We start from the raw sequence: 26586 nt of genomic DNA, 5'->3' as shown, positions 1-26586 counted from the left end.
GCAGAATGGAAAAAGACCAGAGAAAGTTGGGCCTCCTCTATTTAGGGACTTTCCTAAGAGTCTCACAAGAAACTTCTGCTTATATCTTTGTAAGAACCAGTCTCCTACCTGCAAGGGAGGCTGGAAAATGTAAGCTGGGTAGTCCTGAGCCCAGCTGAAGATTGGGGGTTTTATTACTAAGGAAGAAGAGGACACATGTACAGGGACCCAAGCAGTCTCAGCCTGAGTATAAAGAATTCTCCACTAACTTTCTAAACAAACAGTTGTGGTGAACCCATTGTTTTGCATTCTCAGAGGTATTTTTGTCAACCCATTTTTTATTTATTTATTTATTTATTTATTTATTTTTGGCTGAGTTGGGTCTTTGTTGCTGCGTGCAGGCTTTCTCTAGTTGCGTCAAGCGGGGGCTACTCTTCGTTGTGGTGCGCGGGCTTCTCATTGCGGTGGCTTCTCTTGTTGCGGAGCACCGGCTCTAGGTGTGCGGGCTTCAGTAGTTGAGGCTCACGGGCTCTAGAGTGCAGGCTCAGTAATTGTGGCGCACGGGCTTAGTTGCTCCGCAGCATGTGGGATCTTCCCAGACCAGGGCTCGAACCCGTGTCCCCTGCATTGGCAGGCGGATTCTTAACCACTGCGCCACCAGGGAAGCCCTGTCAACCCATTTTTGATGTTTCTTTTCAAATGTTTTTCTGATTTTGTGTTTTTCAACTGCAATTCTCAGGGAAAATTAAAGTATTAGGAGTTTACGGTTTTATTGCAGGAGTTACAGGGCCCTGTGTGGTTCTCCTCCTGTCTCTCTCCAGTGTTGCCTCCTACCTCTCCTACCTCTTACCTCCCTCCACCACTATCTCCCCTCCATCTCAGCTCCAGCCACACCCAGCCTGCATACACTGTAGCCTCTGCCTGGAAATGACATGGTTACTAGCCCCAGCGCTGGGTCCACCTGCCTGCATGTGTATCCCAGCACTGCCGCTTATAACTGCTTGCCCTTAGGCATGTTACATAACCTCTCTGTGCTTCCTTTCATTATCTGTAGAATGAAGATCATAACGGTACTTACTTTATGGTTCTAGTCATTATCTAATGAACCAATGAAAGAAAACCGCTCAGAACCATGCCTAGCATGTAATGAGCCCTCAATAATAGCTCCCTTTGTTGAGCATTTACTATGTGCTCATCACCTTACAGGGATGCTCTCATTTAATATGCCCAACAACCCTGTGGGGTAGCCTTACTATTTCTCTCATTTTACATATGAGGAAACTGGGGCACAGAGAAGTTCAGTAACTTGCCCAAGGTCCCACAGCAAATGATGGAGCCTGGGCTCAAATGTAGGGCCTTCTGTCTTCAGGCTGTGTGTCCGTTCCACCACACCAGCATTAGATTCAAAGGGGCAGTGGGTTTCTTTGTTAGGCCGTGCACTGCCTTTTGGAGACTTTTATAATAATCCTCTTGGAGGCAGGGGCAGGCTCAGATGACCCCGGGAGCCCATCTCTGGCTTTTGCCTCTCGGCCTTGATGTGGCCAGGCCCTGCCTTTTTAGGTTTCTTGAGCCTCTGCTGCTAGGATATGAAGCTGTGCAGCCTTTGCCACCTCCCGATGTTTATCTTTTGTGCCCAAGGCTGCGAGGAAGGTTCTGCAGCAGCGTGAAACAGAGCCTATGGCTTCCCCACTTCTGAAGCCACGGCTCCCCTCCCAGGGCCATTTATATCCCCTCTAGGCCCCATCATCATTCTACACACTTGAGATCAGGTTCCCACCACAGAGGCCTCTGCACCCCTAAGCCAGGCTCGGCTCTGCTATAGCCAACAGCCTACAGAGGAGAGGTGCAGGCTGGTCTCTGGGCCCTGCATGATGTGTGAGGAAGGGCTTCGGGCTTGCCAAGCATCCCTCAGCTCAGAGCTGGCATTCTCTAGACCTGAGAGTCTCGGCCTCAGGTAGTCATCAGAAACCCCTGCAGAGAATGGACTAGATGCAGGTAGATGCCAAGCGTAGTAGACCGAACAGTGGCCCCCAAAGAAAACAGGTCCTAATCCCCTGCAACCAATAGATGTTATTTTATAAAGAAAAAGGGTCTTTGCAGATGCAGTTCAGTCAAGGATCTTGACATGGGGAGATTATCCTGCATTATCTGGGTAGGCCCTAAAGCCAATCACAAGTGTCCTTATAAGAAAAGGGAGATTTGACGCACACAGACAAGGAAGAAGTGATATAAACACAGAGGCAGAGATTAGAGTAATGTAGCCACAAGCTAAGGAATGCTAGCAACCACCAAAAGCTGGAAGAGGCAAGGAATGGGCTCTCCCCTAGGTCCTCTGGAGGGAGCACAGCCCTGGGGACACCTTGATTTTGGACTTCTGGCCTCCAGCACTCTGCGAGAATAAATGTCTGTTGTTTTAAGCCACCAAGTTTGCGGTAGTTTGTTACAGCAGCAGCAGGAAACTAACACACCCAGCAAATGGCAGGAACTCAGGACTATGCATTTCAATCAGTGCCCCGGGTGATTTTGAGCTCCCCCTGCTGAAGATGGAAAACCCTACCTAATACTACCTAGACGGAGTACCTAGACTGAAATTCCAGGAGGACTGTGAATTCTTCCTCTCCATCAGTTTTGCTCCTCTCGTATTCAAATTGTGAGAGACGGGAGCATGCTGAGTGTTTAAATGCTGATGGGAAAGTCCAGAGAGGAAGTGGAGGTTGAGTTATGGGACCGCTGGGAGAGCAGTGATGGGGCCACGTGCCCAGGGAAGCGGGGGGAGGGAGGGGGAGGAGGAGACCTTCCTCTCCAGGGTGGGAGGGAAGATGAAGGCTGGGGGATGTGCAGCTGTTTGTCCGCAGCAAGGAGACTGTTACTATTTGTATATCATTTTTGCTCTGCTTGCACCTCCGCGCTCCATTCACGGACCCCGCAGCCCTCTAAATCACCTTCTTCAGAATGTGTGACAGGAAAGCCAAAGAAGGCTGGGTGGTCAGTCATATGCACCTGCTGGCACTATTAGGGGCAATCACCTCCTCACCAGTACCCCTTGGCACTTGTCCCATTTCAGGGGATTTATATAATCACCCGTTGGTGGGGTGGACTTCCACACAGCAAGGGGCTTGTCCTTTGGTATAGCATGGCTTACCCTTCCCTAAAAGCATGGACCCTACCCTACCCATGATGCCTTTGTCTCAGTTCCCAAGGGATGTGTCTGCACTCTTGGGATACTGGGAAGTGGTCCTCTGTGTGATCCAGCCCCCAGGCTTCCTCCCTGCCCCTGCCAATTGTGCATGATGCGGAAGTGGGTGGGATCATCGTAGAAAGAGGAGGCTGCATCACTGCAAACAATTAAGTCCCGTGGCACCCGTTGCAGGTGTGTATTAGGTAGGGTTTTTCCAGAGAAACAGAACCACTAGGTTGTGTGTATGACCCAGGAAAGAGTCAACGTTGCAGCTCAGATCTGAAGGCAGTGAGCTGGCAGTTTCCCTGTTTTTCGGAGGAGACCAGTCTTTTTTTCTCTTCAGGCCTCTAATTGATTGGATGAGCCCTACCCACCTTATGGAGGACAAATTGCTTTACTCAAAGTCCACTGATTTAATTGTTAATCTCATCTAAAAAATACTTTCAACACCCAGCAACATCCGGACTACATATCTGGGTAATATATGTTTGACCATATATCTGGGTAGCTGTGGCCTAACCAAGTTGACACATAAAATTAACTATCACAAAGTGTATTTTTTAAGCATTTACATTCCCGGAATGATGCTAAACACTGTCATGAATACAAAACACCTATCAGACAATGGGATGGGAGCTTAGTTCAGAACAAGCTCCCTAAGACTGGGAGATGATGTTTCATAAGGTTACTGGAAAACTAAAGGAGAATCCTGGTGGGAGGGAGAACCCACCTCCCCCGATCAAAGCTGAAATCACCAAACACTTGTTCTCCCAGCCTCCCCTACAGCTTGGTGCAGTCTTGTGACCTAGGTTCAGCCAATCCGACAGAGCCCCCAGGTTTAATCAGGAGGTCCAGGTACAAACAAGCTCCTTCTTCCCTTCTGTTGTCTCCTGGGCCTCTCGCCTCTCTTGCAGCTCTCTCCCTCCTTGCCTCACCTTCTCCCCCTTAAACATGATAACCGAATTCACCGTCCCTGGTTTCTGACTTGAGCCATAATACTTCCTAGGGCCTCGTTATTTAAATGTGGTCAGTAGATTGGCAGCTGCATCATTGCCAGGGAGTTTGATAGAAATGCGGAGTCTTGGGCCCTACCCCAGACCCACTGAATCAGAATCTGCATTTTAAAAAGATTCCAGACTATTCATACGCACGCACATTAATATTCGGGAAGCGCTGACCTAGCCCACACCGTTGGCTCCTCCTACTCCGGGCTGTCTGCAGGAACCACCCCCTCAGGCAAGCCCACCATACTTTGCACAGTTGGGCTGTCACTATAGTAACCAGCCATGGCCACCTCTGACCTCTGCCATCATCTTCCTAGCTTTGGTCTCACAACTACAGTGAGATTACAGCGACTATTGCTATAGAAACCAGCACTGGATATTGTCTACTATCAATGCTGCTGCTCGTCCTTCACTCCCTGTTTCTGTGAAATTATGAGCCTCCCAAACCACAGTCAAATATCTAAATTCCTCGCCAGCCTAAGAAAGACTCAACAAATAACAAACATGAAAAGTCGGAGCCACACAATTCATAAAGGAATGGCATAGCAACTGCAGAGATTTGCTTTGATTTGAAAAGGGAAGACGGAAGCGTCTCTCTGTGTAGCAAGGCCTTTTCTTCCATCTGGCAGAGAGAAGGTTGACTGATGCTAAAAACAACGTTGGTGATGATCATGATGACAGCTACCGCTTATGAGCACTTTCCTGGTACCAGGCACCAGGCTACGTGTACCTCATCCCATCCAGTTCCTACAATAACCCTCTGTGTTAGCTTCCCATGGCTGCTGTAAGAAACTACCACAGGGACTTCCCTGGCGGTCCAGCGGGTTAAGACTTCACCTTCCAATGCAGAGGGTGTGGGTTCAATCCCTGGTCAGGGAGCTAAGATCCCACATGCCTCGCGGCCAAAATACCAAAACGTAAAACAGAAGCAATATTGTAACATATTCAATAAAGACTTAAAAAAATTTTTTTTAATTAAAAAAAAAACCTGCCACAAACATGCAGGCTCAAGACAACACAAACTGATTATCTTACAGTCTGGAGGTCACAAGTATGAAATCAGTTTCACTAGGCTAAAGTTAAAGTGTCGGCAGGGCTGGTTCCTTCTGGAGGCTCCAGGGGAGAATCTATTTCCTTGCCTTTTCCAGCGTCTGGAGGCCACCTGTGTGCCTTGGCTCCTGGCCCCTTTCCTGCATTAGTCCAGCTTCTTGCTTCTGTTGTCACATCTACTCCCTCCTTTGACCTTCTTGCCTCCCTCTTCTAACTTGGCTTGTGATTTCATTTGGGGCCCACCTGGATAATTCAAGACAGTCTTCCCTACTCAAAATCCTTAACTTAATCACATGTGCAAACTCTGTTTCATCAGATAACATTGACAGGTTCTGGGGATTAGGATGTGGACATTTTGGGGGGCCATTACACACCCTCTGACATAGGTACTGTGTCAGCCACACCCTCTGACATAGGTACTGTTATTATCCCCATTTTCCCGGTGAGAGAAGTGAGGCATGACCGTCGGAATACAGTCGTCCTCCATATCCGCGGGGTGCACATCCACAGTTGGTTGAATCTGCAGATGCAGAACCTGCGAATACAGAGCACCAACTGTACCATGCCATTTTACGTAAGGGACTTGAGCATTTTGGTACCCGTGGAGGTCCTGGAACCAATTCCCCATGGATACCAAGGGACAACTGTACTTTGTTCAAGGTCACACAGCTTGAAGGTGGAGCTGGAATCCAGCTCTTAGTCAGCCTGTCTCCAAAGCCCAAACTTCTGACTTCTGCATGGTACAGCTTTCAAATGGCTTTAACTCATCCACTGTTGTCACTAGGAAATGAACAGAAAACCATCACACTCCAAAGAGTACGAGCATCCAATAGCAGCTCCTCTACCACAGGCTAAAACCTCAAGGGCAGGGCGAAATTTAAGTCAAACCACAGGCATATTAGTCTGCTGGGGCTTCCATAATAAAAAAGGCGGCTTGTACAAAAGAAATTTATTTTCTCACAGTGCTGGAGGCTGGAAGTTCAAGATCCAAGTGTCAGCAAGTTTGGTGTTTTCTGAGGCCTCACTCCTTGGCTTACAGACTGCTGCCCTCTTGCTGCATCTTTTACATGGTTGCCCCTCTGTGTCTCTTTGTGTGTCCCAGTCTCCCTTCTTATAAGGACACCAATCACACTGAATTAGGACCCACCCTAATGGCCTCATTTTAATACAGTTACATTCTGATGTTCTGGGGGTTAAGGCTTCAACATATGAATTTGGGGTGGACACAGTTCAGCCCATATCAACAAGTAATGCTTGGACCTCAGGAACAAGGCAGTTTAGGCATCCGAGATGAATTCCAGAGCCCTGTGAATGCCCTCATTCCCAGCTTTAACACTTGATTCACATTCTCCACCCCCATGTCTCCAACCTCACCTGCAGCGACCCTGTCAATACCCTGGCTTAGTCTCCTGTGGCTGCTGTGACAAATGGCCACAGACTTGGTGGGTTAAAACAACACACATTTATTCTCATACAGTTCTGGAGGTCAGTAGTCCAAAGTCAGTTTCACCAGGCCAAAATCAAGGTGTCAGAAAGGCTGTTTTCTTCTGGAGGTTCTGAGGGAAGAATCCATTTCCTCATCTTTTCCAGCTTCTAAATCTGCATTCCTTGCATTCCTTGGCTTGTGGCCCCTTCTTTCATCTTCCACCCAGCAGCAGAGCATCTTGCTTCCATATCACCTGTGTTGAATCTCCCTCTGTTTCCCTCTTATAAGGACCCCTGTGATTGCATTTACGGCCTACCTGGATAATCCAGGCTAATCTTCTCAAGATCCTTAGCTGTACCATATCTGCAGACTTTCTTTTGCTATCAGTATTCATAGGGAATTGACCAGATATCTTTGGGGGCCATTATCCAGCCAACCACAGTGATCCTTCCTCACACATGTCCTGGCTGCCCCATCTGTCCTGGAGGGCTAACTAGGACATGATGTGTGTGAAAGCCCTTGCTTGAACTGTAAAGGTCTTTTCTGCCTCAGGGCCTTTGCACAGTCTGTTACCGCCACCTAGAACATCCATCTTTATACACGCACATTCACATATGGCCAATTCCTTCACATATTCAAGGTTTTGTCACCTCCTCAGAGAGGCCTTCCCACGAACCTACATCAACCCTGTTTATTCTCTATCCCAGCACCCTGGCACTGATCACAGTTTGTAATTGCTTTATTACTTGTTAGTTTATGGGTTTCTTATCTGTCTCCCTGTTAGACTGTTAGCTCTATGAGAACATAGGTGCATCCTGTTCTCCACTCCATCTCCAGCTCCTGGAAGCATGCCTGCAAAATGGGTGTTCCCTAAAGGATTGTTGGATGAATAAATGCTATTAATAGATGACATTTTATCAGTTACACACCCATGGCCAGGTTTGGGTTTTATCCTTGAAGGTTCTGCCTCTGAGTATGCCTGTGGCTCAATATTCCCCAAATCCAACCATGACCTCTTTTTGGAAGGGTCCTATTTTCTAATCTCTCCAAAGCTTTCTGTGCCCATCACTAGGACCTTCATGTGCTTCTTCCCATCTTCCCTGATCTGCACACTAGACTCACCCTAAGCCCCCAGGCAGCTGGCTATTTCGATAGAATCGAAGAATTTTAGAGTAGGAAGGAATCAAACAGACCCAGGTTTGGCCAACTGTGACCCACCGTCTGATTTCGTGAATCAGGTTTTCTTGGAACACAGCCAGCTCTGTCATGTATGTATTGTCTGTGCTTGCTTACTCACTGCAATGGCAGAGTTGAGTGGTTGCAACAGAAATTGTATGGCCCATAAAGCCTATTTACTACCTGGCCCTTTACAGAAAAGGTTTGCCAGCCAACCCCTGAAATAGACCCTCAGATCCAAACCCACCCACTTTACAGATGAAGACACTGAGAGCCAGAACTTTACAGACCAGAACCAGGGTCCTGCTGTGAGCTCTTGGCAGATTCAGGACTAGAATTCAGTTCCTCAGAATCCTGAACAAACTAGGCTCTCCCACATACCCCACCATCCTCTTTAGCACCCAGCCCCTCCCCCACGAGACTCCCTTTCCCCCTCTGGGTGGTCACCCTCATCACCAGCTCTCTCTTCAGCATTTCAGAAAGGCCCCACCCATGTATGTCCTTCTTGAATCTGGGCCCAACAACCTTCCTGAGCTGACTTGCTCTCTTGACCCTGCAAGAAACCCATCTAGGCTTTCTTTTCCCTTCTAGAACCTCTGGTCCCACTCCCACAAACCTTCTCTTCAAAAGCCTTAGCGACAATTATTTTTTTAGGGTTTACTTCTTTTTAATTTTTTATTGAAATATAGTTGATTTACAATGTTGTGCCAGTCCTAGGCTCACAGCCAAGTAATTCTTTTTCAGGTTCCCTCCCTACTACAGTCTACTACAAGATATTGAGCAGAGTTCCCTGCTATACAGTAGGACCTTGTTGGTTATCTGTTTTATATATAGTAGTGTGTAATTTTAATCCTAAACCCCTAATTTATCCCTTCCCCCCTTTCCCCTTTGGTAATCATAAGTTTGCTTGCTATGTCTGTTAGTCTATTTCTGTTTTATAAGTTCATTTGTATCTTTTTTTAGGTTTCACATATAAGTGATATGATATGATATTTGTCCTTGTCTGACTTATTTCATTCAGTATGATAATCTCTAGGTCCATCCATGTTGCTGCAAATTGCAATATTTCATTCTTTCTATGGCTGAGTAGTATTCCATTGTGTATATGTACCACATCTTCTTTATCCATTCATCTGTCAACAGACATTGAGGTTGTTTTCATGTCTTGACTATCATAAATAGTGCTGCTGTGAACATTGGGGTGCATGTATCTTTTCGAATTATAGTTTTCTCCAGATATATGCCCAGGAGTGGGATCGCTGGATCATATGGTAACTCTATTTTTAGTTTTTTAAGACCATAGCAACAATTTTAATGGCCACTGGCCTGTTGAATGGACCATGTCTCCCCTCTGTTCACCTCAGGCCACCTGCTCAGGGGTTATTAAACCTGGCTTGCTCCCAAATTCCCAGAGGAGCTTATTTAGAATACAGATGCCCAGGCCCCATCCCAGACCTGTTGAACCAAAACTCTGGGGGTCAAATTGAGGCCTTGGCAATTTTCACACCCCCCTCTTCCTAACCTCCCCCAACCCCGTGATTCTGAGGTTGAATCCACTTCACTAAGCCATGAGCTTCTTGGTTTTCCTCTAAGTTTTAGTTACTACAGACAACTTCAGAACAAAGTCCGTAGCCAGTGAACATAGTTGTCTTAAAAAATATATCAGGAGAATACAGTCTTTTTTCCCTCAGTGTTCTCCACCCTCTCCTTAACTCAAGACCCTAGCATTCTTTCCCATCTCCAACTCCTCCAAAAGAAACATCACAAATAATACTATTTTTCTTTCCTTCTGAGTAGCCAAGATAAGAAGATTTTTAGATGAGTTGCTGGCAAAGAATTCATGAGCTTATAAACTATTGAGGTCAGAGTGACAAAAAGAAGGCAATGATGAAAGGGAAAAATAGGTACATAGAAAATTCCAGAAGAGGCTGCAATCCTGGGGTTCAAGGTTTCTTACTCTGGTGCTCGCCGGCTGTCTTGGTAAAGGTGTTATTTTGAAGGCAGTAGAGCCTCTTTTTCTCCTCTTTGGTATTCATCAGAAGTTGGCTGTGTGCCCTGGGCCTCAGCATCTAACATGAAAGGCAGCCGCTGAAGGGCAGTCTGTGCTAGAGACACAGCGCCCCCAGGGACCGGGAGTTGTGGGCTATGCTTTGGGGGGCACTGAGCAAAGGAAAAGCAGACCAGGGCTTGGGGGTGCTGCCTCTGAAAATATAACCCAGAGGGGCATTCTCTGAGTACCCGGGGCTGGTTTTAGCAGTCATGGAGACATGGTGACAAAAATAAGTCCCCTCACCTGAGACTGTAGAATCCAATTCAATTTCAAGTCAGTGTGTTTATTGAGTGCCTGATTCAGTTTAGGTGATGGAGAGTCTGAGAGAATTAGGATGACAGCCTAAGCAGCAGGCTGATCTGGGCAGAAATTCCCTGGGATCCTGCCCCACAGGTCCATGGGTCCAGAAACTCGATTTCATCTGTTTCACCCAGTAAGGAATTGATAAATCTTAGTCCATTTCATGAGCACATTATTTATTAAGTGCTCACAGCCTGTCAGGCACTGCCCTGGGAGTAGGGATGGGGCTGGATCGGTGAACCCAGCAGTTCCAGGTCCCTGCCCCATGGAGCTTACATTCTAATGCGGAATCTGCAAGGCCTGTGGGTAAGGCCACTGGGGTGAGGGCTACCATGGGAGGGGTCTATGCTGGGAGAAGTCCTCAGGAGAAATGTTGAGGGAGAGGTGGGATTCGAACTGTGGTTTGAAGGTTAAGTGGGGTGTGGCTTTTTAAAGGGCTGGAGGCCTTACAGGGGATTGAGCTGCATGAGCAGGAATGAAAATGGAATGCCATCAAAGGTCCAAGACCAGATCGGCTTCCCCTGGTGCTGGGAAGGAAGTTGGACAAGAGAACATGGATGGGTACCACATGGGGTTATAGCACATAGGCTATGTAGTCAAATGTCTTGGGTCTGACTCCCAGCTCTCGTACTTGCTAACCTTGTGATCCAGGGCATGTTACTTAACCTCAATAAACTTCATTCTCCTGATCTAGAAAATGGGCATAATCATAACTAGCTTGTAGGTTGGTCCTAAGCATTTAGATGAGATCATGAATGGGATTAACTGAGATGAATGTAAAAGCTGTTTAATCTTAACATTGGATAAATAGGTTGCTTTCTAAGAAAACTGGAACCTGCCACCAAAACTGGGTGGGAAGCTCGTGACATCTGCATACTGGGAGGGGGTTGCTGCCTTGGGTAAATAAACCCTTTATTTACCAACCTTTTCTCCCTCCCGTGGCAGCCATGCTGGACTGAATGGCAGCACCGGGGCTAGGGTGAGGCAAGAGAGCTGCTAGAACATACTCACTTGATCTGACCCTCTTAAGTTTTGCACCCAGGCGCCCCATGTGCCTCACCCTGGTCATAACCATGTTGAATGGTAGGACACCTGTTTGGTCTACACCATGCGTTTCTCAAAGTGTGGCCCTTGGTCTACCTAAATCAATATCATATGGGCTGCTTATTAAAATTATATTTTTATGGACCCTATGCAATCAGCGTCGCTGGAGATAAGGCCAGGGAATCTGTATCCCCCACCACTCACACACTCACACACACACACTCACACACACTCAAAACCAGGTGATTCTCAGGCCCTATACCATACCTTAGAGCAGAAGTTCTTCGAGTTTGCCCCTCCAGCCGGGCAGCATTAGCATGGCCCCAGAACTCATTAGAAGGGTAAATTCTTGGCCACCTCCCCTGATCTACTGAGTCAGACCCTCTGGGGGTGGAGCCCAGCAATCTGCATTTTAACAAGCCCTCCGGAGAATTCTGATGCGCATTAAGGTCACCTGGGGGATGTTTTAAGCACTACCAATGTCCAGCCCCATCCTAGATAAATTAAATCAGAATCCCTGGGATAGGACGCAGGTATCAGTATTTTCCAAAAGCTCCCCTGCCCTCAATCCTAATGTGAGGATGGAGTTTATAGTAATCACCGGAAGAAATAAGAAGATGGCACAAATGCATTACACTTAGAAAGTTATAGTTCAGCCTTAAGCATTATCTCGGTGAATTCTGGCGGCGAGTTGGACCCCTGCTGTGATCCCTTTAGCCTGTGGGGAGCGTGAGACTTCCCAAAGCTTCAGGGGTGTGGCCAAGGCCCCGAAGCGCCGCCCCTTCCTCCCCCGCAGTTTGCCGGCAGTTCTGGGCTGCCTGGTCAGGCTCTCCGGGAAGGCTCCCCGTTTCCAGACGCTAAAGCCTGCTGGCGGCTTGGTGCTTGGGCAGAGCTGAGGCCTGGGAGAGCTCCAGAAGGATGACAGGGAGCAGCTAGGGGTGGGAAGGGAGAGTTGGAGGACGATTCGCGATTGGGCTCACCATGGGGAGCCCCAAGTCCTAAAAGCCCCAGGAGCTGATTGGATTTTCTACTAAGCACCCAACTCTGTGCATGGCGCTTTAAGGGAGTTATCTCCTTTATGTTCACACGATCGCCGAGGAAGATTACACTCACAGAAGAGTCACATCGTGGCCTTTCAGTCACATTATCCCCGTTTTGCAGATGAGGAAACTGAGCCCCAAAGACTCAGGAGAGCCTGCCCCGAGGTCACCAGTGCGGTCCGGATGTCTCCAAAGGTTCTCCCACTTTGAATTGAGAGACAGGGTCTCCAGGGAAAAGGGGGTGGGGATAGGGAAGTGGGGGTGGGGGGTCGGCGATGAGCGGTGGGGGTGGGTCTGAGCCGGCGCTCCCACCGCGGCCCCCCTAACGCGTCTCGGTCCCTCCCCCGCCGCAGGCCCTTCCTCGTGCTGCCGCCACTGATGGAGTGGATCCGGGTGGCCGTGGCGCACGCCGGCCACCGCCGCAGCTTCTCCATGGACAGCGACGACGTCCGCCAGGCCGCCCGGCTGCTGCTGCCCGGCGTGGACTGCGAGCCGCGCCAGCTCAGGTAGGGCGGCGGGCGGGAGATCGGGGGCGGCGGGGCGCAGGGAGGGCGCCCTTCCCCGCACACCCAGCACGCGTCCGGGTGCAGGGAGGGCGGGCGCAGCCCGTGGGGCTCGGGGCTGGTTGCGCCCGGGGCGGTGTGCTCCGGCAGCCTTGCCGTCGCTGAGATCGGGGCTTCGCTGGTTTAAAGGACAGACGCCGGCTTAACAATGACCAGGTCCCTCGAGTTGCAGGGATGGAGGAGGACAAGGAGCAAGGCTCTGCGGGAATGCTCCTGATTCTTCGATTGCAAGATATCGGTGTGCCTTGATTCTATTCATATTCTTTCTTTTCTATTCTCTCTCCTTCTTCCTCTCTCTCTCCCAGCCCTTCACTCCCTCTCTTCTTCCTCCTTCCCTCTCTCTCCCTCCCTCTCCCCCTCCCTCCCTCTTCTTCCCTCTCTCCCTCTCTCCACTAGAAGTAAATTATTGTCTTCCTGTAGTTTTCTAGCAAAACCTTGCAGAGTAGAATTTCTGGCTGGGTCAGAGCCCGCCTGTGCTTTTTCACTTGCACGGGGATGGAGCGACTCTCCCTCCATCTCTCACGCCTGCATCCAGGTCTCTCCTGCATCAGGGTGGGAATTATTCACGGGCTGCTCAGGGACCCCATGCCGAGGGGCTCACATTTATCCAAAGTGAAAGAAAGGAAACAACTCGCTCAGTTGAGTCAAAACCTGGTTCTAAATGCAGAAAATACAGACACTCAGACGTAGGTGTGTGTGCACATGTGGGGTACTTTCTTGACTCCCTGCACTGTTGTCCAGGTCGTCATTGTCACCATTTTCAAATCCCCATTGCCCACCAGATGAGACACTGTCCTTCCTCTAAAGTTCATCTAGCCTGTGATGTGGCCAGGCTGCAGAGATGTCCACCCTTCCAGGATATGATTGGAGGTCTTCAAAGAAAGGGAGGGTTTGCAGTATGAAGTATAGCCCATTGAAGGCCCAGAGATGCCCCGCAGCCCAGGAACATGCAGGGGCCTGATGGAAGTCAGCAAGCATTTATTGAATGCTTACCATAAGCTGAGCACTGTTCTAAGTGCTTTACACAGATTAATTAATCTTGAATATTCTCCAACCTGTATGAAGTGGGCATTATTATTATGCCCACTTTACAGGTAAGGAAACTGAGGCACAGATAGGTTAAGTTACATGCCCAAGGTCACAGGACTTGTAAGTGGTGGAGCCAGGATATGAATTCAGGCAGCCCAGACCCCCAGGCCCCCATAGTTCTAACCACTGAGTTGTACTTTCCTCAGGTTTCTGTCTAGACAGAATCTGTCTGTGCCACCATCCCTTACAGCTTGTCACCTAGAATAACAGCAGGTCTCAGGGAGAGACACAAGGGAGCAGCCATTTATTGAACACCTACTATGTGCCGGTTAATAATTGCAACAAGAGATTTGCGTTCATTACTTGTCACCTTTGAGCCCTGAAGCAGCCTCCTGAGGTTAGTATAAGCTTCCCATTTTAACAGATTGGGAAGCCGTTGCTGGGACAGCTTATAGGTGGAGATATCAGGGATGCGATCCTTGTAGCTCATATTCCAAAGCCCATCCTCGCCCACCAGACTCTCCTGCCTCCTGTTTCATGGGCATGGCTACGCTACCTGCAGGCTCACTCCCACTGCCCCTGCTCACCGTCCCCAGCTCCAACCTGAGATGACCTTCAGACTACAGCTCTCTTCCTTGCAGCAAACCTGAGACTGCTGGGTGGCAGGGAAAGTAAGATGCTTCCTTAGCTCTTGCCGACAAAGCACTTCTTGTTTGTCATGCTCTCAGGAAACCCCACAGCCTAAAGGTCAGGAGCCTGGGCTCCAGAGTCCTGTTGCCTGGGTCCAAATCTCACCACCATGGCTAATTAGCTGTGCAACCTTGGACAAGCTCGTTAACCTCTCTGGACCTTTTTCCCCACCCATAACATGAACATAATAACAGCAGCTCCCTCGGAGATTGGTGCAAGCACAAAGCAGGGTCATGAACATGAAGGACCCACACAGACAATGCCTAAAAGGAAGTGAACATTACCCTAAACCTCTACTATCCCTGCAGTAATAATGGAGTCTCATACCTAGGTATTGCTTTATCTTTTTCTTTTAATTAATTAATTTATTTATTTATCTATTTATGGCTGTGTTGGGTCTTCGTTGCTGCGCGGGCTTTCTCTAGTTGCGGTGAGTGGGGGCTACTCTTCGTTGTGGTGTACAGGCTTCTCATTGTGGTGGCTTCTCCTGTTGCGGAGCACAGGCTCTAGGCGCGCAGGCTTCAGTAGTTGTGGCACGTGGGCTCAGTAGTTGTAGCACACGGACTTAGTTGCTCTGCGGCATGTGGGATCTTCCCTGACCAGCGATCGAACCCATGTCCCCTACACTGGTAGGGGGATTCTTAACCACTGCGCCACCAGGGAAGTCCTGGTATTGCTTTATCTTAGCACTTTCTCATGTGAGCCTCAAAACAAACACTCTTGCTATCTGGGAAGGTAGTGCTTCCCCATTTTACAGAGGAAGAAATCAAGGCCAACAAGATTAGGTAACTCTTCCAACGTCACACAGATACTAAGTGACAGAGTTAGGAGCCGAATATAACCAACTTTTCTGGTCCTCACCCTAGACCTAGAGTCAGCCCTCTTGGTGGATGCTGATAACCTTCTTCCAGACGCTTCTATTTCATATACTAATTCCATAGACTGAACAGGAGCTCCAAGGGCTGCTGTCATCTCTATGCTCTTTCCCCAACACAGAGCTTTTGCTACATGGTCTAGTGACCAGCTATGTGCCGTTCTGACAGTCACACCAAGGATTTCCATTTCAATGTCTGTCCAGTTTGAGGCATCAGCCCTACCATTCGGGATGTGATTGTGATCACCTGGCAGGCCAAGATGCTCACAGTTAGAGCAGCGAAACCAAGGAAGTCAGTTCCACTTGAGTCTCTAGGCTATTTTTAGTGATTTACCTCTCAATTCTTGACTCATTTGTCTCCAGGATGATGATTTGTTTGTAGAAACTATACGAATTGATTGTTCCAGCCAAATTTTCATTGCTTGGAAATCATATTCCAAGAGAAAACTAAAGTATAGTGTTTCATTATAAATTTTCCTAAATCTTAAGTGTAAGGCAAGTTCCATTAACTAGACCAAATTCAGTACATGATACAATGAGCCAGTTTTTTTTTTGTTTTTTTTTTTAAAGAGTACCTATTTTTCAGTCTGGTCAACATACAGATACATCTATACATATATCTCCCAATCACATTTAGTGTGAAGTGAAGTGGGAATTACTGTCTCCAGTTTTCAGGGGATGGGATCAAAGAAGTCTTGTTCATTCATATAGCCAACAAATAGGTATTGGACGCCTACCTTGCACTAACAGTCTTCCCCATTAGTGTTCCCCACTAACAGTGCCATCCCCAACAATTCCGCAAGGCAGACTTTATTATCCCATTTTACAGATAGGAACACTGAGGCTAGTTGCGGTTATGGGACTTGTCCAACGTCACACAGCTACTGTGAGGCAGATGAGGTGTAGGATGGAGGACTTGGCAAGTGGACTTGTCTTTCTACCGTCCCAGACGTTCATCTTCAAAGTTGCCAGGCAGGCTCCTAGTTCTGACTCATTTGGAGCCGAACATACCTCTCTAAGTAATCAGCCTTAGAAAAGTGTGGGTAGTTTGGTGTTCTAACAGATGCGGGAACTTGGGACGTGGTGCTGGCGGCTGGAGTGTCAGTGACTATTAGCACATGTAATTACCTACCAGCTGGCTGAGGCTTCCTGGGGGGGAGGCAGTCTGGACACCAGCTGGGACAGAGCAAGCAGAGTCAAGGAGTTCCCGGTCTGACGCTAGTGCTGCATTGGTTTTCACAGTGACCTTGGTCAGTCCTATGGGAGCTCTGCTTTTGTCTTTATTCTGCTACAGTAAAGCCTCACCATGGCTATCAGGTTTATACCAAAGGAACACCATTTAATGTAGCTGCAGATTGTAAACTGACAGAGGTGACCCATTTATTCTTCCTTAATTAAAGTATCAGATCATTGAAACCTGGGAATTTGGGCCCTTTCTTTTCTTTTTCATGTCCTTTGGGAGGTAGGGGAAGAGGGAAGTAAGAATAAAGGAAAGAACAAATAATACATCCTGGAGCAGTTTGTACATTTTCTTATTAGGCTTTGTACATTTTCTTATTAATAGTTGGTTTTGAACTATTTCAGAAATACAAAGAGTGAATACTGTTGTTTTCCCCATATTTTTAAGGGGCAGTTTTTCTGCTCCGGAGTGAGGCTGTGTTAAAATAATGATAGTAAGGGGTGTTCTCAAATCCTACCTTAGCTGATAAACGGCACCTACCAACAAGAATTGGGGGTTGCTGGAACGATGAGCTCACTCCAGGAAATGGTTCATCTTTTTGTAAGTGTTTCTTAAATTCAAACCAGATTTTGAGCAGTCCAGAATGGATGTTTGGGGTGATAGGATGCTAAGAGTATCAGGACGGAGACCTGGGTCATTATGTTCTTTCCTTTGCTCTTCTGCTACATTTTTTTTTGAGCACCTAAGGCCAAACCCCACACTAGATGCTCTCATCTGGGTCTGTTGCTTTCTAACGGGTCACCTTTGGCAGGTCACCTTGCCCATATCACAGGGCCAAGTTCATCCCCTGTAAAGACGGGGGTGACAACTGCTTCGTGGGGTGGGGAACCTCAGTAAGAGGTCACATATGAATTTTAAAAATTGCACCACTGCTTGGGCTGCCCCTTTTAACCCTTCCCAGGTCTCCTTGGCACCTCTTGAGGTTAAGAGGTTTTGTTATTTGTCTGGTTTGGGTCAAGGTAGGTTCTAAGGCGAAGTTTATGCCACAGCAGCACCTGAAGTGAAATTCTGGTGCCTCTGACACAGCCCTGTAAGGACAGCTGGAAGTTCGGGTTCATTTGCCAAACGTGGGCCGAAAATGTATTGGGTGCTGATGGCCCACCAGAACCTGTGTGGGACCCAGGGACAGGAAGTCAGGGAAAACCCAGCTGCTGCCCATCACATAGGAAGCAGGCCTGGTGCTGCAGCCACCGGTCCTCGTTCCTGCCAGCATCCGTGGCCCTTTAAGAAGAGGATCCCCCAGATGAGGGGGATTCCAGCCCTGGGTGTCAGAAGGAAAGATGCTCTCCACCCGTGCCTTGCCCCGTCCGTATGGAGCCAGGTCTTGTCCTGGGCTCAGAGGAGACGGAGTCCCTGGGACTTACATGCTGCTGGGGAGACGCCAGTAATAGACAGTAGCCAACGGATTAGCAAAATAATCTCACAGAGTCTGAGTGCTACAAAGAAAGTGAAACAGAGTCTGGGGTAGAGAGGAGTTGAGGAGAAAAGAACAGGGCACCTTGGGACCTCGGAGAGGAAGGGACGGTGTCACGTGCCTGCTGTAAAGGAATACTTGGTATCCTGGCCAGGGGCTTATGGAAAAAACTGGGGAACGGGGCGGGGAGAGCTGGAGCCACGCCCACGCCAGCCATTTCCCTTGGTCAAGTCCACAACGGCCCCTGAGTTCAGACCTGGGCCTCCCTGGTCTCCCCCTCAAAAGGTCACCTGCAGAGGCCGAGCACCTGGGCCCTGCACGCGGCTCTGTGGGGACCCTGGAAGCCTCCCCGGCCTCTCAGAGCCGGACCCACGCTCTCCTCTCCCCTGGAGAGCCCTTGTCCTTGCTGCTCCCCAGCCACTCCGGCTTGAAGTGCAGCCTCGCGATGCCAGCTCCTTCACCTCCAGCGGGCATGAAGCCTGTGCTGCCGGCCCCCCAGTGACCCCGTTGGAACCACTGCTGCCCCTGCACTGATGTCAGTGCATTAGCGCCTCCTGCAAGACAGGAAGCTGCCCTCTCCCTGACCCCAGGAGGGCTGCTCTTGGGCTCAGCTGTCCTCCCCAACAGCGTCAGGGACAGGCCACAGCACAGCTCCAGGAGCCAAGTTGGCGAGGCCGCCCTGCACTCAGCAGACACAGGCCAAGTACCCGCTGTGCACCTGGCCTACTGTGAGTTAGACTGGAGGTGGGGGGCAGAGAGGTCGAAGGAATTACAGAAAAATCTGGTAAACGCTCTAATAGAAGGCAGTAAAGATCTAGGTCTGGGAGAGCTCGAAATGCAAGAGGTACCGTTTGATCTGAATCCTGAAGAAAAAACAGATTTATCGTTAGAGAAGGTGAAGCTAGGAGAGGATGGAGAAAGGGCATTAGAAAAAATAAGTCCACACAGAGGGAACCATGTATGTAAAGGCCAAGGTGAGAATGTGTGTTGGAGGAAACAAGGAATTCAAACTGAGAACACAGGGCTCAACCAACACTGCTCTGAGCACCTCCTGTGGGCCAGGCCCTGGACCAGGCATTGGCTACAGCGCAGAAAGCCGGGCTGAATTCCGCCCAGGGAGGGTCTTGTATGCCACGCCGAAGACTTTTGACTGTATCCTGCAGGAGGTAGGAGCTGTCACAGATGATTAAGTATGGGACTGACAGCAGAGTTGTATTTGAGAAAGGGGGGCTGGTGGTGGCAGGGAAGATGGGCAGAGGTGGACAGGGGCCTGGAGTCAAGAAGTTCTTGCAGGGATCCAGGTGATAGATGCTGATAGCCGGAGTGACGCAGAAGCAGTGGGGATGGAGAGATGGGGAAAGATGCTAGAGAAACAGAGAAGATAGAAGCAGCAGGACTTGGGGGCACATGTTGGGGGGGGGAGGGACTGAGCAGTGTTAGAGATGGCCCTGGTGGGCTGGGAGGGGAGAGGGTCCTGGGGAGTTAGTGTTTCATGGGTACCGAGTTCCAGTTTGGGAAGATGAAAAGTTCTGCAGATGGATGGTGGTGATGAGTGGACAACAATGTGAATGTACTTAATGCCACAGAACACTTAAAATGTTAAAACGGTCAATTTTTATGTTATATATACTTTACCACAATTTAAAAAATTAGTCCTGGTGTGTTGTCAAGTGAAAAGGGTCATAAAGAATAGTGTATGACATGTCACCCTGTGTGAGATATATACACGAGTATTTGCTCTCTGTGCTCAGACTGTGTCTGAGAGGGTAGGTATGAAACCAGTAACCAGAGTCATAGCCAAGGAGGGGAATTAGAAAACTGGATATATCGGTTTTCTATGGCTGCTGTAACAAAGTACCACAGACTGGGTGGCTTAAAACAGCAGTCATTTACTGTCTCACAGTTCTGACGGCTAGAGTCCAAAATCAAGGTGTCGGCAGGGCCATGCTCCCTCGGAAGCGTCTGGAGGCGGATCCTTCCTTTTCCTTCCAGCTTCTGGTAGCCCCCCATGGTCCTTGGCTTGTGCTAGCATCACTCCGATCCCTGCCTCCTTCTTCACATGGCTGTCTTCTCTCTGTGTCTCTGTCCAAATTTCCATCTTCCTGTAAAGGACACCAGTCCTGCTGGATTAGGGGCCACCCTAATGACCTCATCTAGTTTGATTGCATCTGCAAAGACTCTGTTACTTCACAGATGCAGGGTAGGGCTGTTAGGACTTCGGCATATCTTTTGGGGAGTACATAATTCAACCCATTACACAGGAGTACAGAGATGGGAGGGAAACTTACTTGACTGTTGGACTTTGTAGCATGTACATGTGATACCTCTTCCCCTCACCAAACTTCTATGTTAAAAATTGACTCTGAGGACAGTGTGTAGCTGGGGATGCTTTTAACAAATACGGGACAAGGATAATGTCAGAGAAGTAATAATGGGGTCAGTTTTGAAAATGTTGAGTGCCAGGTGCCGCCCCCTTGGTTGTCCATGGAAATGAGAGTCTGTGTCAGGCACCTCCATCAGAGGAAGGTTGCCAGGGAATTAAGTGCTTGTGTTATCATCTAATTAGAGAAGAAGCAGAGCAGAGTGGCTAGGAGTGCAGGCCCTGCAGCCTGACTGCCTGGGTTCCAATCCTGGCTCAACTGCTTACTCTCTGTGTGACCTTAGGCAAGTTACTCACCTCTCTGGGCCTCAGTTTCTGTATCTATACAATAGGAACAATAGTATGCCCACCTCATAAGGTTATAGGAAGAATTAAGTAAAATAATATATATAAACCATTTAACACCATGTAGCATGAAAACCATGTAGCATACTTGTGTCATAGTAAATGCACATTAAATATTAGTGATTATCCTTACTGCCCTACTCTGGACCAAGAAGGTCAGCTCCTCTCGATTGCCAAAAACAATCGCCTCAACTTCCTCTGAGAGAGAGGAGAAATAGATATCTTGAAGAGATGTGCTAGTCTACCGTCAGGAATACGGTTTGTAGCCAAGGCTGCAGTCAGGTGTGTCTCGGCCCTTCTGCCACTGCTGGTGGCTCAGTCCCCCCAGAGTGCAGGAAGACAGTCAACTGGGGCTGACTGGCTTGGGGGCCACTGTCCCTACTCCAGTGATTTTAGAGTTCCTCTGGATACTCAAGTTTTATATTTTCTTTGACGTGTGAGATTTTTGAAAGCCATCATTGGCTGGAGTCCTGAACCTTGTCCAAAGCAGTTGATCATACATCACCAGCTGCATTTGCAATCTTGGATGAGGTCACTAGCAGGAAGAGATAAAAGAAGGGAAGAAAGACATGTAGACAACAAATATGGTCCCTCATTGGTGGGGTCTTGTCCCAAGTGAGCAGAGGTTAGGGGAGGGGGCCATAGAATATTTCAGAAGAAAGAGTCACAGCTTGGACTTTACCTCAGAGAGTAGTCTCCTTCTCTATTTAGGGCTGGGCCAGAAATCAGTTTCCTTGATTGGGGTGCCTACCACAGGGCCTGGACCATAGCTGGGGCCCAGTAAATACTTGTCGAATGAATGAATGATGCAAAGGGCTGTTATCAAGTGTGTTGGTGATACTAGAAGTGACAGACTAAGACGTCCTGGACTAATTCAGATGCAAAAAGGCTGCAACACGGAAACAGTGGTAGGTAGGTGAGATTCAGGCGTGGAACTCAGAAGAGAGGTCTTAACTAAAGAGGCTTTTGCGGGGTACGCTGGCAGACTAGTGGCCACTGAAGTCATGGGTGGGGCCGAAGCCCAGGAAAAGGACCAACGAAGAGGCGTCATCATGAGACGAAGGAAGAGGACTCCCAGGTCCAAGAACAGCCTGAAGAAAGCAAGGTAGCAGACTTAGGAAACTAAGATGGGGAGGGGTCACCAGGATCCAAGGCTGCCCACAGGCAGAGAAAATGCAGACCAGAAGGAGGCCACAGGGCTTGGCGGCTCCCTTAACAGCAGTTTCAACAGCCCGGTGTGGGCAGAAACCAGATTGCAGCAGCAGACAGTTTGCCAACGCTTGGAATTTGTTTGGAGTTTCCAAGTGTTAAAAGCAAAACAGAAACACATTTGGTGCTTACAGCAACACAGAGAACTACATCTTAAATGGCATTTGGGGCTCACTTCCAAACTGGGGCTTCAGATTCAGGCTGGCAGCTTGAGAGTATATAGTTTGCCATATGGGATTTGGCTTCCTGGGAACAGGGATTTTTTTGGGGGGGGTTCCCCTCTTGAGTCTGTTAAATTGCTATCAAAGATGCTTATTGACTCATCTGTGAGCAAATCTCCCAAACTCTAGGTTAAAATATTAGTTACACAAGAGCATTATCTTCCCTTAGCAATTAGCCAGCCAACCAGTACTTACTAAAAAGCCATGTCCTTATACAAAGTCCTTCATATAAGGTCATGACAATGGTGTTTTGGGTAACAATGAAAGAGTGGGTCCCATCCTTCAGAAAGTTTGCAGTCATCACAACGTTTGGAGCATATGTGCCATTTTTCCAAAGTGAACTAGCCTCTCATCAGCTCATTAAATCACCCTATGAAAGGTTAAGAACCACCAGACTGGGTGATCTCCAAAGTCCTTTCTAACTCTGAAGATTATTCAGTTTTGTGGTCTGACGTTCTGTGTGCAAATGGCGGTGACACTTTTCCCTGTGCAGGAAACTGAGGCATGCAGAGGGTGAAGGAAATGAGTGGAGCTTCAGCTCACGTCTCTCCCATATCTCACAGGATAACAGAGGGAACAATGATTGCGAGTCGTGGGCCAGACACTGTCCTGGGTGCTTTTTGCACTGCGTTCAGTTTCCCCCAACTGCATGCGAGACTTTATTTTCCTCTTCACACCTGGGAAAACCGGGGCTCTGGGAGGTTGGGAAACCTGCCCACCATCACATGTAGAAAGAGCTCCATCTTGGATTTGAACCAAGTCTGTCTGACTCCAAAGCCCAAGTTCTCGCCACTAAAAAAGTAACTCCAATCAAAGAATTGGCACTGGGAAATGGGAAAGTAACTTTTGAGTGAGGCCCACTGGTTCACCTTGGAAGGATTAGCTTCCAGCCTTAGTTTCCCTCAGGAATTTGGATTACCGTCTGTCTCTTGTGTCAGCCTACACTGTCAGCATCGTCCGAGGCCAAGGATCCCTGCGAAGAATTAACGTAGAAATAGTCCAAGAAATGTATGAAAAAGGCTCAACCTCACTAGTAATCCTAGAAATGCAATTCAAAACCACACCCCAGTTTGCATTTCATAACCGTTAGATTGGCAAAAAAAATTAAAGTCTGACGATATCAGATTTGAGAAAAGATATAGAAGTGTGAGAACTCTTAAACATCACCGGAGGGGACTCTGAATCCACTTTCAAGTAAACTTGAAAACACATACCTGAACACATATCTAAGTCTATACCCTACAGAAGCTCTCCCATATGTACAAAGGTGTTCATAGACGCAGTGTTTATAATAGCAAAATACAGAAAAAGAGAAAGGAACAAGCTTTCTACAGGAGAACGGATGAATAAATGGTGGTATGTTCATTCACAGGAATACCAAGTAGCTATGAACATAAATGAACTAGAGCTACATGTTATTATATAACTAAATCCCAGAAACATAATATTGTGCAAAAAAAGCAAGTTGAGGCAGGATTTGGATACAGTGCTAACATTTACATAAAGCTTACCAACATGCAAAACAGTCTATATATTATTAGGAATTCATAAAAGTAGTAGAAAGTATAAAGCATGACGGTGATTATAAATGTCAAATTCAGGGGAGATGGTAATCTCAGGAAGGTAGAAGAGATGATGGAATCAAGAAGAGTGTGCAGAGGCCTTTGTACTTGTAATATTTTATTTTTTCAGCTGGGTTAGGTGGTGAACATGTAGGCGTCATTGTACTACTCTATATTTTATGTATGCCTAAAATAACCCATTAACAATAAAAGTTACTTAACTGGTGTTTGCAACAGCACATTCAGAAGGCCAATTCTGGAATATTTATAAGCATTATTTTAAAAGTTGTAAGTGGTTCAATAAATTTGGGAAACACTGGCTTAAATAAAATTAAACAGGCTTTTAAAAAAATTCTCAGTGTTTTTTTTTTGTTTGTTTTACGTTGTGTATTTTATTTTATTTTATTTTATTTTATTTATTTATTTATTTATTGGCTGCGTTGGGTCTTTGTTGCTGCGCGCGGGCTTTCTCTAGTTGCGGCGAGCGGGGGCTACTCTTCGTTGCGGTGCACTGGCTTCTCATTGCAGTGGCTTCTCTTGTTGCGGAGCAAGGGCTCAAGGTGCTCCAGCTTCAGTAGTTGCAGCACACAGGCTCAGTAGTTGAGGCATGCGGGCTCTAGAGCACGCGGGCTTCAGTAGTTGTGGCACAGGGGCTTAGTTGCTCCACCGCACATGGGGTCTTCCCGGACCAGGGATCGAACCTGTGTCTCCTGCATTGGCAGGCAGATTCTTAACCACTGTGCCACCAGGGAAGTCCCTCTCAGTGCTTTTAACATCCTGTCTTTCTTGTAAATCCCCAAAAGAAGGTTATCCTATTAAATTATTTTACCATAGATGAGGAGCCAGCAAACTAGAGCTGCCTGCCACCTATTTTTGTAAAAGAAGTTGTATGGGGAAATAGCCATGCCCCTTTGTTTAGCATTGTTTACTCACCACTGTAGCACAGCTGAGTAGTTATGGCAGAGACCACATGGCCCACGAAGCCCAAAATGTTTACTTTGGCCCTTTACAGAAATAATGTGCAGATCTGTCATAGAGCAGTTTATGGAACTGGTGTTACTGGGAATTAATTTTGGGATTGTAACACTAGAACTTTGCCCTTACACCTCAGGAACTGGTATGTTTATTTGTGCAAATTGTTATAAAGAAGACTATCCATTCTTTCTAGAATTCCTTGGAAGACGGTGTTTCATCTTTGAATCTCCAGCACCTAGTGCAATAGCCCGCATATATTTAGTGCTTCCTGTGTGCTTCATTGAATTGATTTAAATTAAAGAACCATTTGTGGAATGGATTAATTAGGATATAGATTCATTAGCTGTAACAGACGTGCGAAGTACCTGTGGCTTGGATAAGAGAGGAGCTTAAAATTTTCCTCATCTAACAATCCAGGCATAGGCAGTCTGGGGTGTTATGGCAACTCCAGGTCAGGGTCCCAGGCACCTTCCCTCTTGTTGCTCTGTGGTCCCTTAGGTGATACCTTTCTCTGCATGACCCAACATGGCTGGCCCCACCCACCAGAACTACATCTATCTAGTGGGAAGAGGGAATGTAGGATAGGGCATGCCCCAGAGATTGTATACCATCACTTCCCCATTGACCAGCACTTACTCCCTATTGACCAGCACTTAGTCAGGTGGCCATGTCTAGCTGCAAGGGAACCTGGGAAATGTAGTCTTTATCTGGGCAGCCATGTGCCCAGCTAAAAATTCAGGTCCTACAACACATAAAGGAGGTAAAGGATTCTGGAGGAGAGCAATGAGTCTCTGCCAAAAAGGGATACATTAAGGGCTGCCAAAATCAAAGGTGACTCCTTTCTGTAGGGATAGGCCTTATTTTCAACTCTTTTAAAATAAGCCCTGATGCCAGAGCAAGAGACATGTAATTCTGCTTCATTATTTTCTACTCAAAGTAACATGACAGCACGTTGAGATATAACACGCTAGTTTCGTTCTCCTAGCCCTTGCATTTGAGATGTCTTTTTCACGTATTTGAACAGACCCAGAATTTCTTTTTTGGTGAGGAGGTAAACAAAGTGGGTTTTGCCACTAACTGAGCATTTACTTCTAAGAAGGAGAAAGCTTCCAGGTCCCTTGCTATATCTCACGAGGCAGAAAAGATTGGCTGGGAGGAGGACATGGAGTCACACTTTTGTTACATTATCCAAGAAAGGTTTAATGAGCTGGCTCTTTTCTGTACTTTAGTAGCAGCATTAAACAGCAAGCGGGCACCATTGTTGGACAAAGATTTCTCCTAGGAACTTTGCAAGCATTGCATGTTCCAGTTGCAACAATCATATAATTTTCTTACAAAGGTGCACGGAGATCTCTGTGTGACTTACTTCAGTACAAAGCGGTCTCAATTTGTTCATCTTTTTGCTACCCAGAAGAGAAGGAAAAACTGATCACTGGGGGACTTGAAGGCTCTGAAAAGGAATTTGGCTTCCTTGGGAAAATGTGTTGAAGAGGGGGGCCAGGGGCCTCTATCCAAGTGAGGCCTATAGTCCTCCGATTTTCCATTTCACGATTCATTTCTGAAGGTTCCATTTTATTGTCACGGTTACAGAATCCTGTAATGGGAACTGCCCACTACATAAGAGATGATGCAAAAAAATTGTATTTCCCTCCACCAGGGTTTCTCAACCTCAGCACTATTGACATCTTGGGCTGGATCATTCTTTGTAGTGGGGGATGTCCTGTGCATTATAAGATGTTTAGCAGAATCTTTTGCCTCTACCTACTAGACGCCAGTAACAGGTCCCTAGTTGTCACAGCCAAAAATGTCTCCAGACATTGCCAAATGTCCCCTGGGA

General features: G+C 47.6%; 1 protein-coding gene across 9 annotated transcripts in view; it reads left to right on the top strand.

Annotated features, from left to right (window-relative positions):
- The window catches only part of ABTB3 (ankyrin repeat and BTB domain containing 3), a 313346-nt gene that overhangs the window by 230112 nt on the left and 56648 nt on the right, over positions 1 to 26586 (top strand). For all 9 annotated transcript variants that reach the window (XR_014252553.1, XR_014252554.1, XR_014252555.1 and 6 more), the window contains exon 4: positions 12601 to 12753. Coding sequence is in view for 5 of the 9 variants with exons in the window: in XM_082420980.1 (XP_082277106.1) it covers positions 12601 to 12753 (153 nt within the window). In the remaining 4 variants the exon portion in view is untranslated. The remainder of the gene's footprint in view (positions 1 to 12600; positions 12754 to 26586) is intronic.

Source organism: Balaenoptera physalus (assembly GCF_965194825.1).
Source record: "Balaenoptera physalus genome assembly, chromosome: 13".
Lineage (NCBI taxonomy): Eukaryota > Metazoa > Chordata > Mammalia > Artiodactyla > Balaenopteridae > Balaenoptera > Balaenoptera physalus.
The sequence above is the reverse complement of the archived record's forward strand: the minus strand, read 5'-3'. Positions and strand labels throughout refer to the sequence as shown.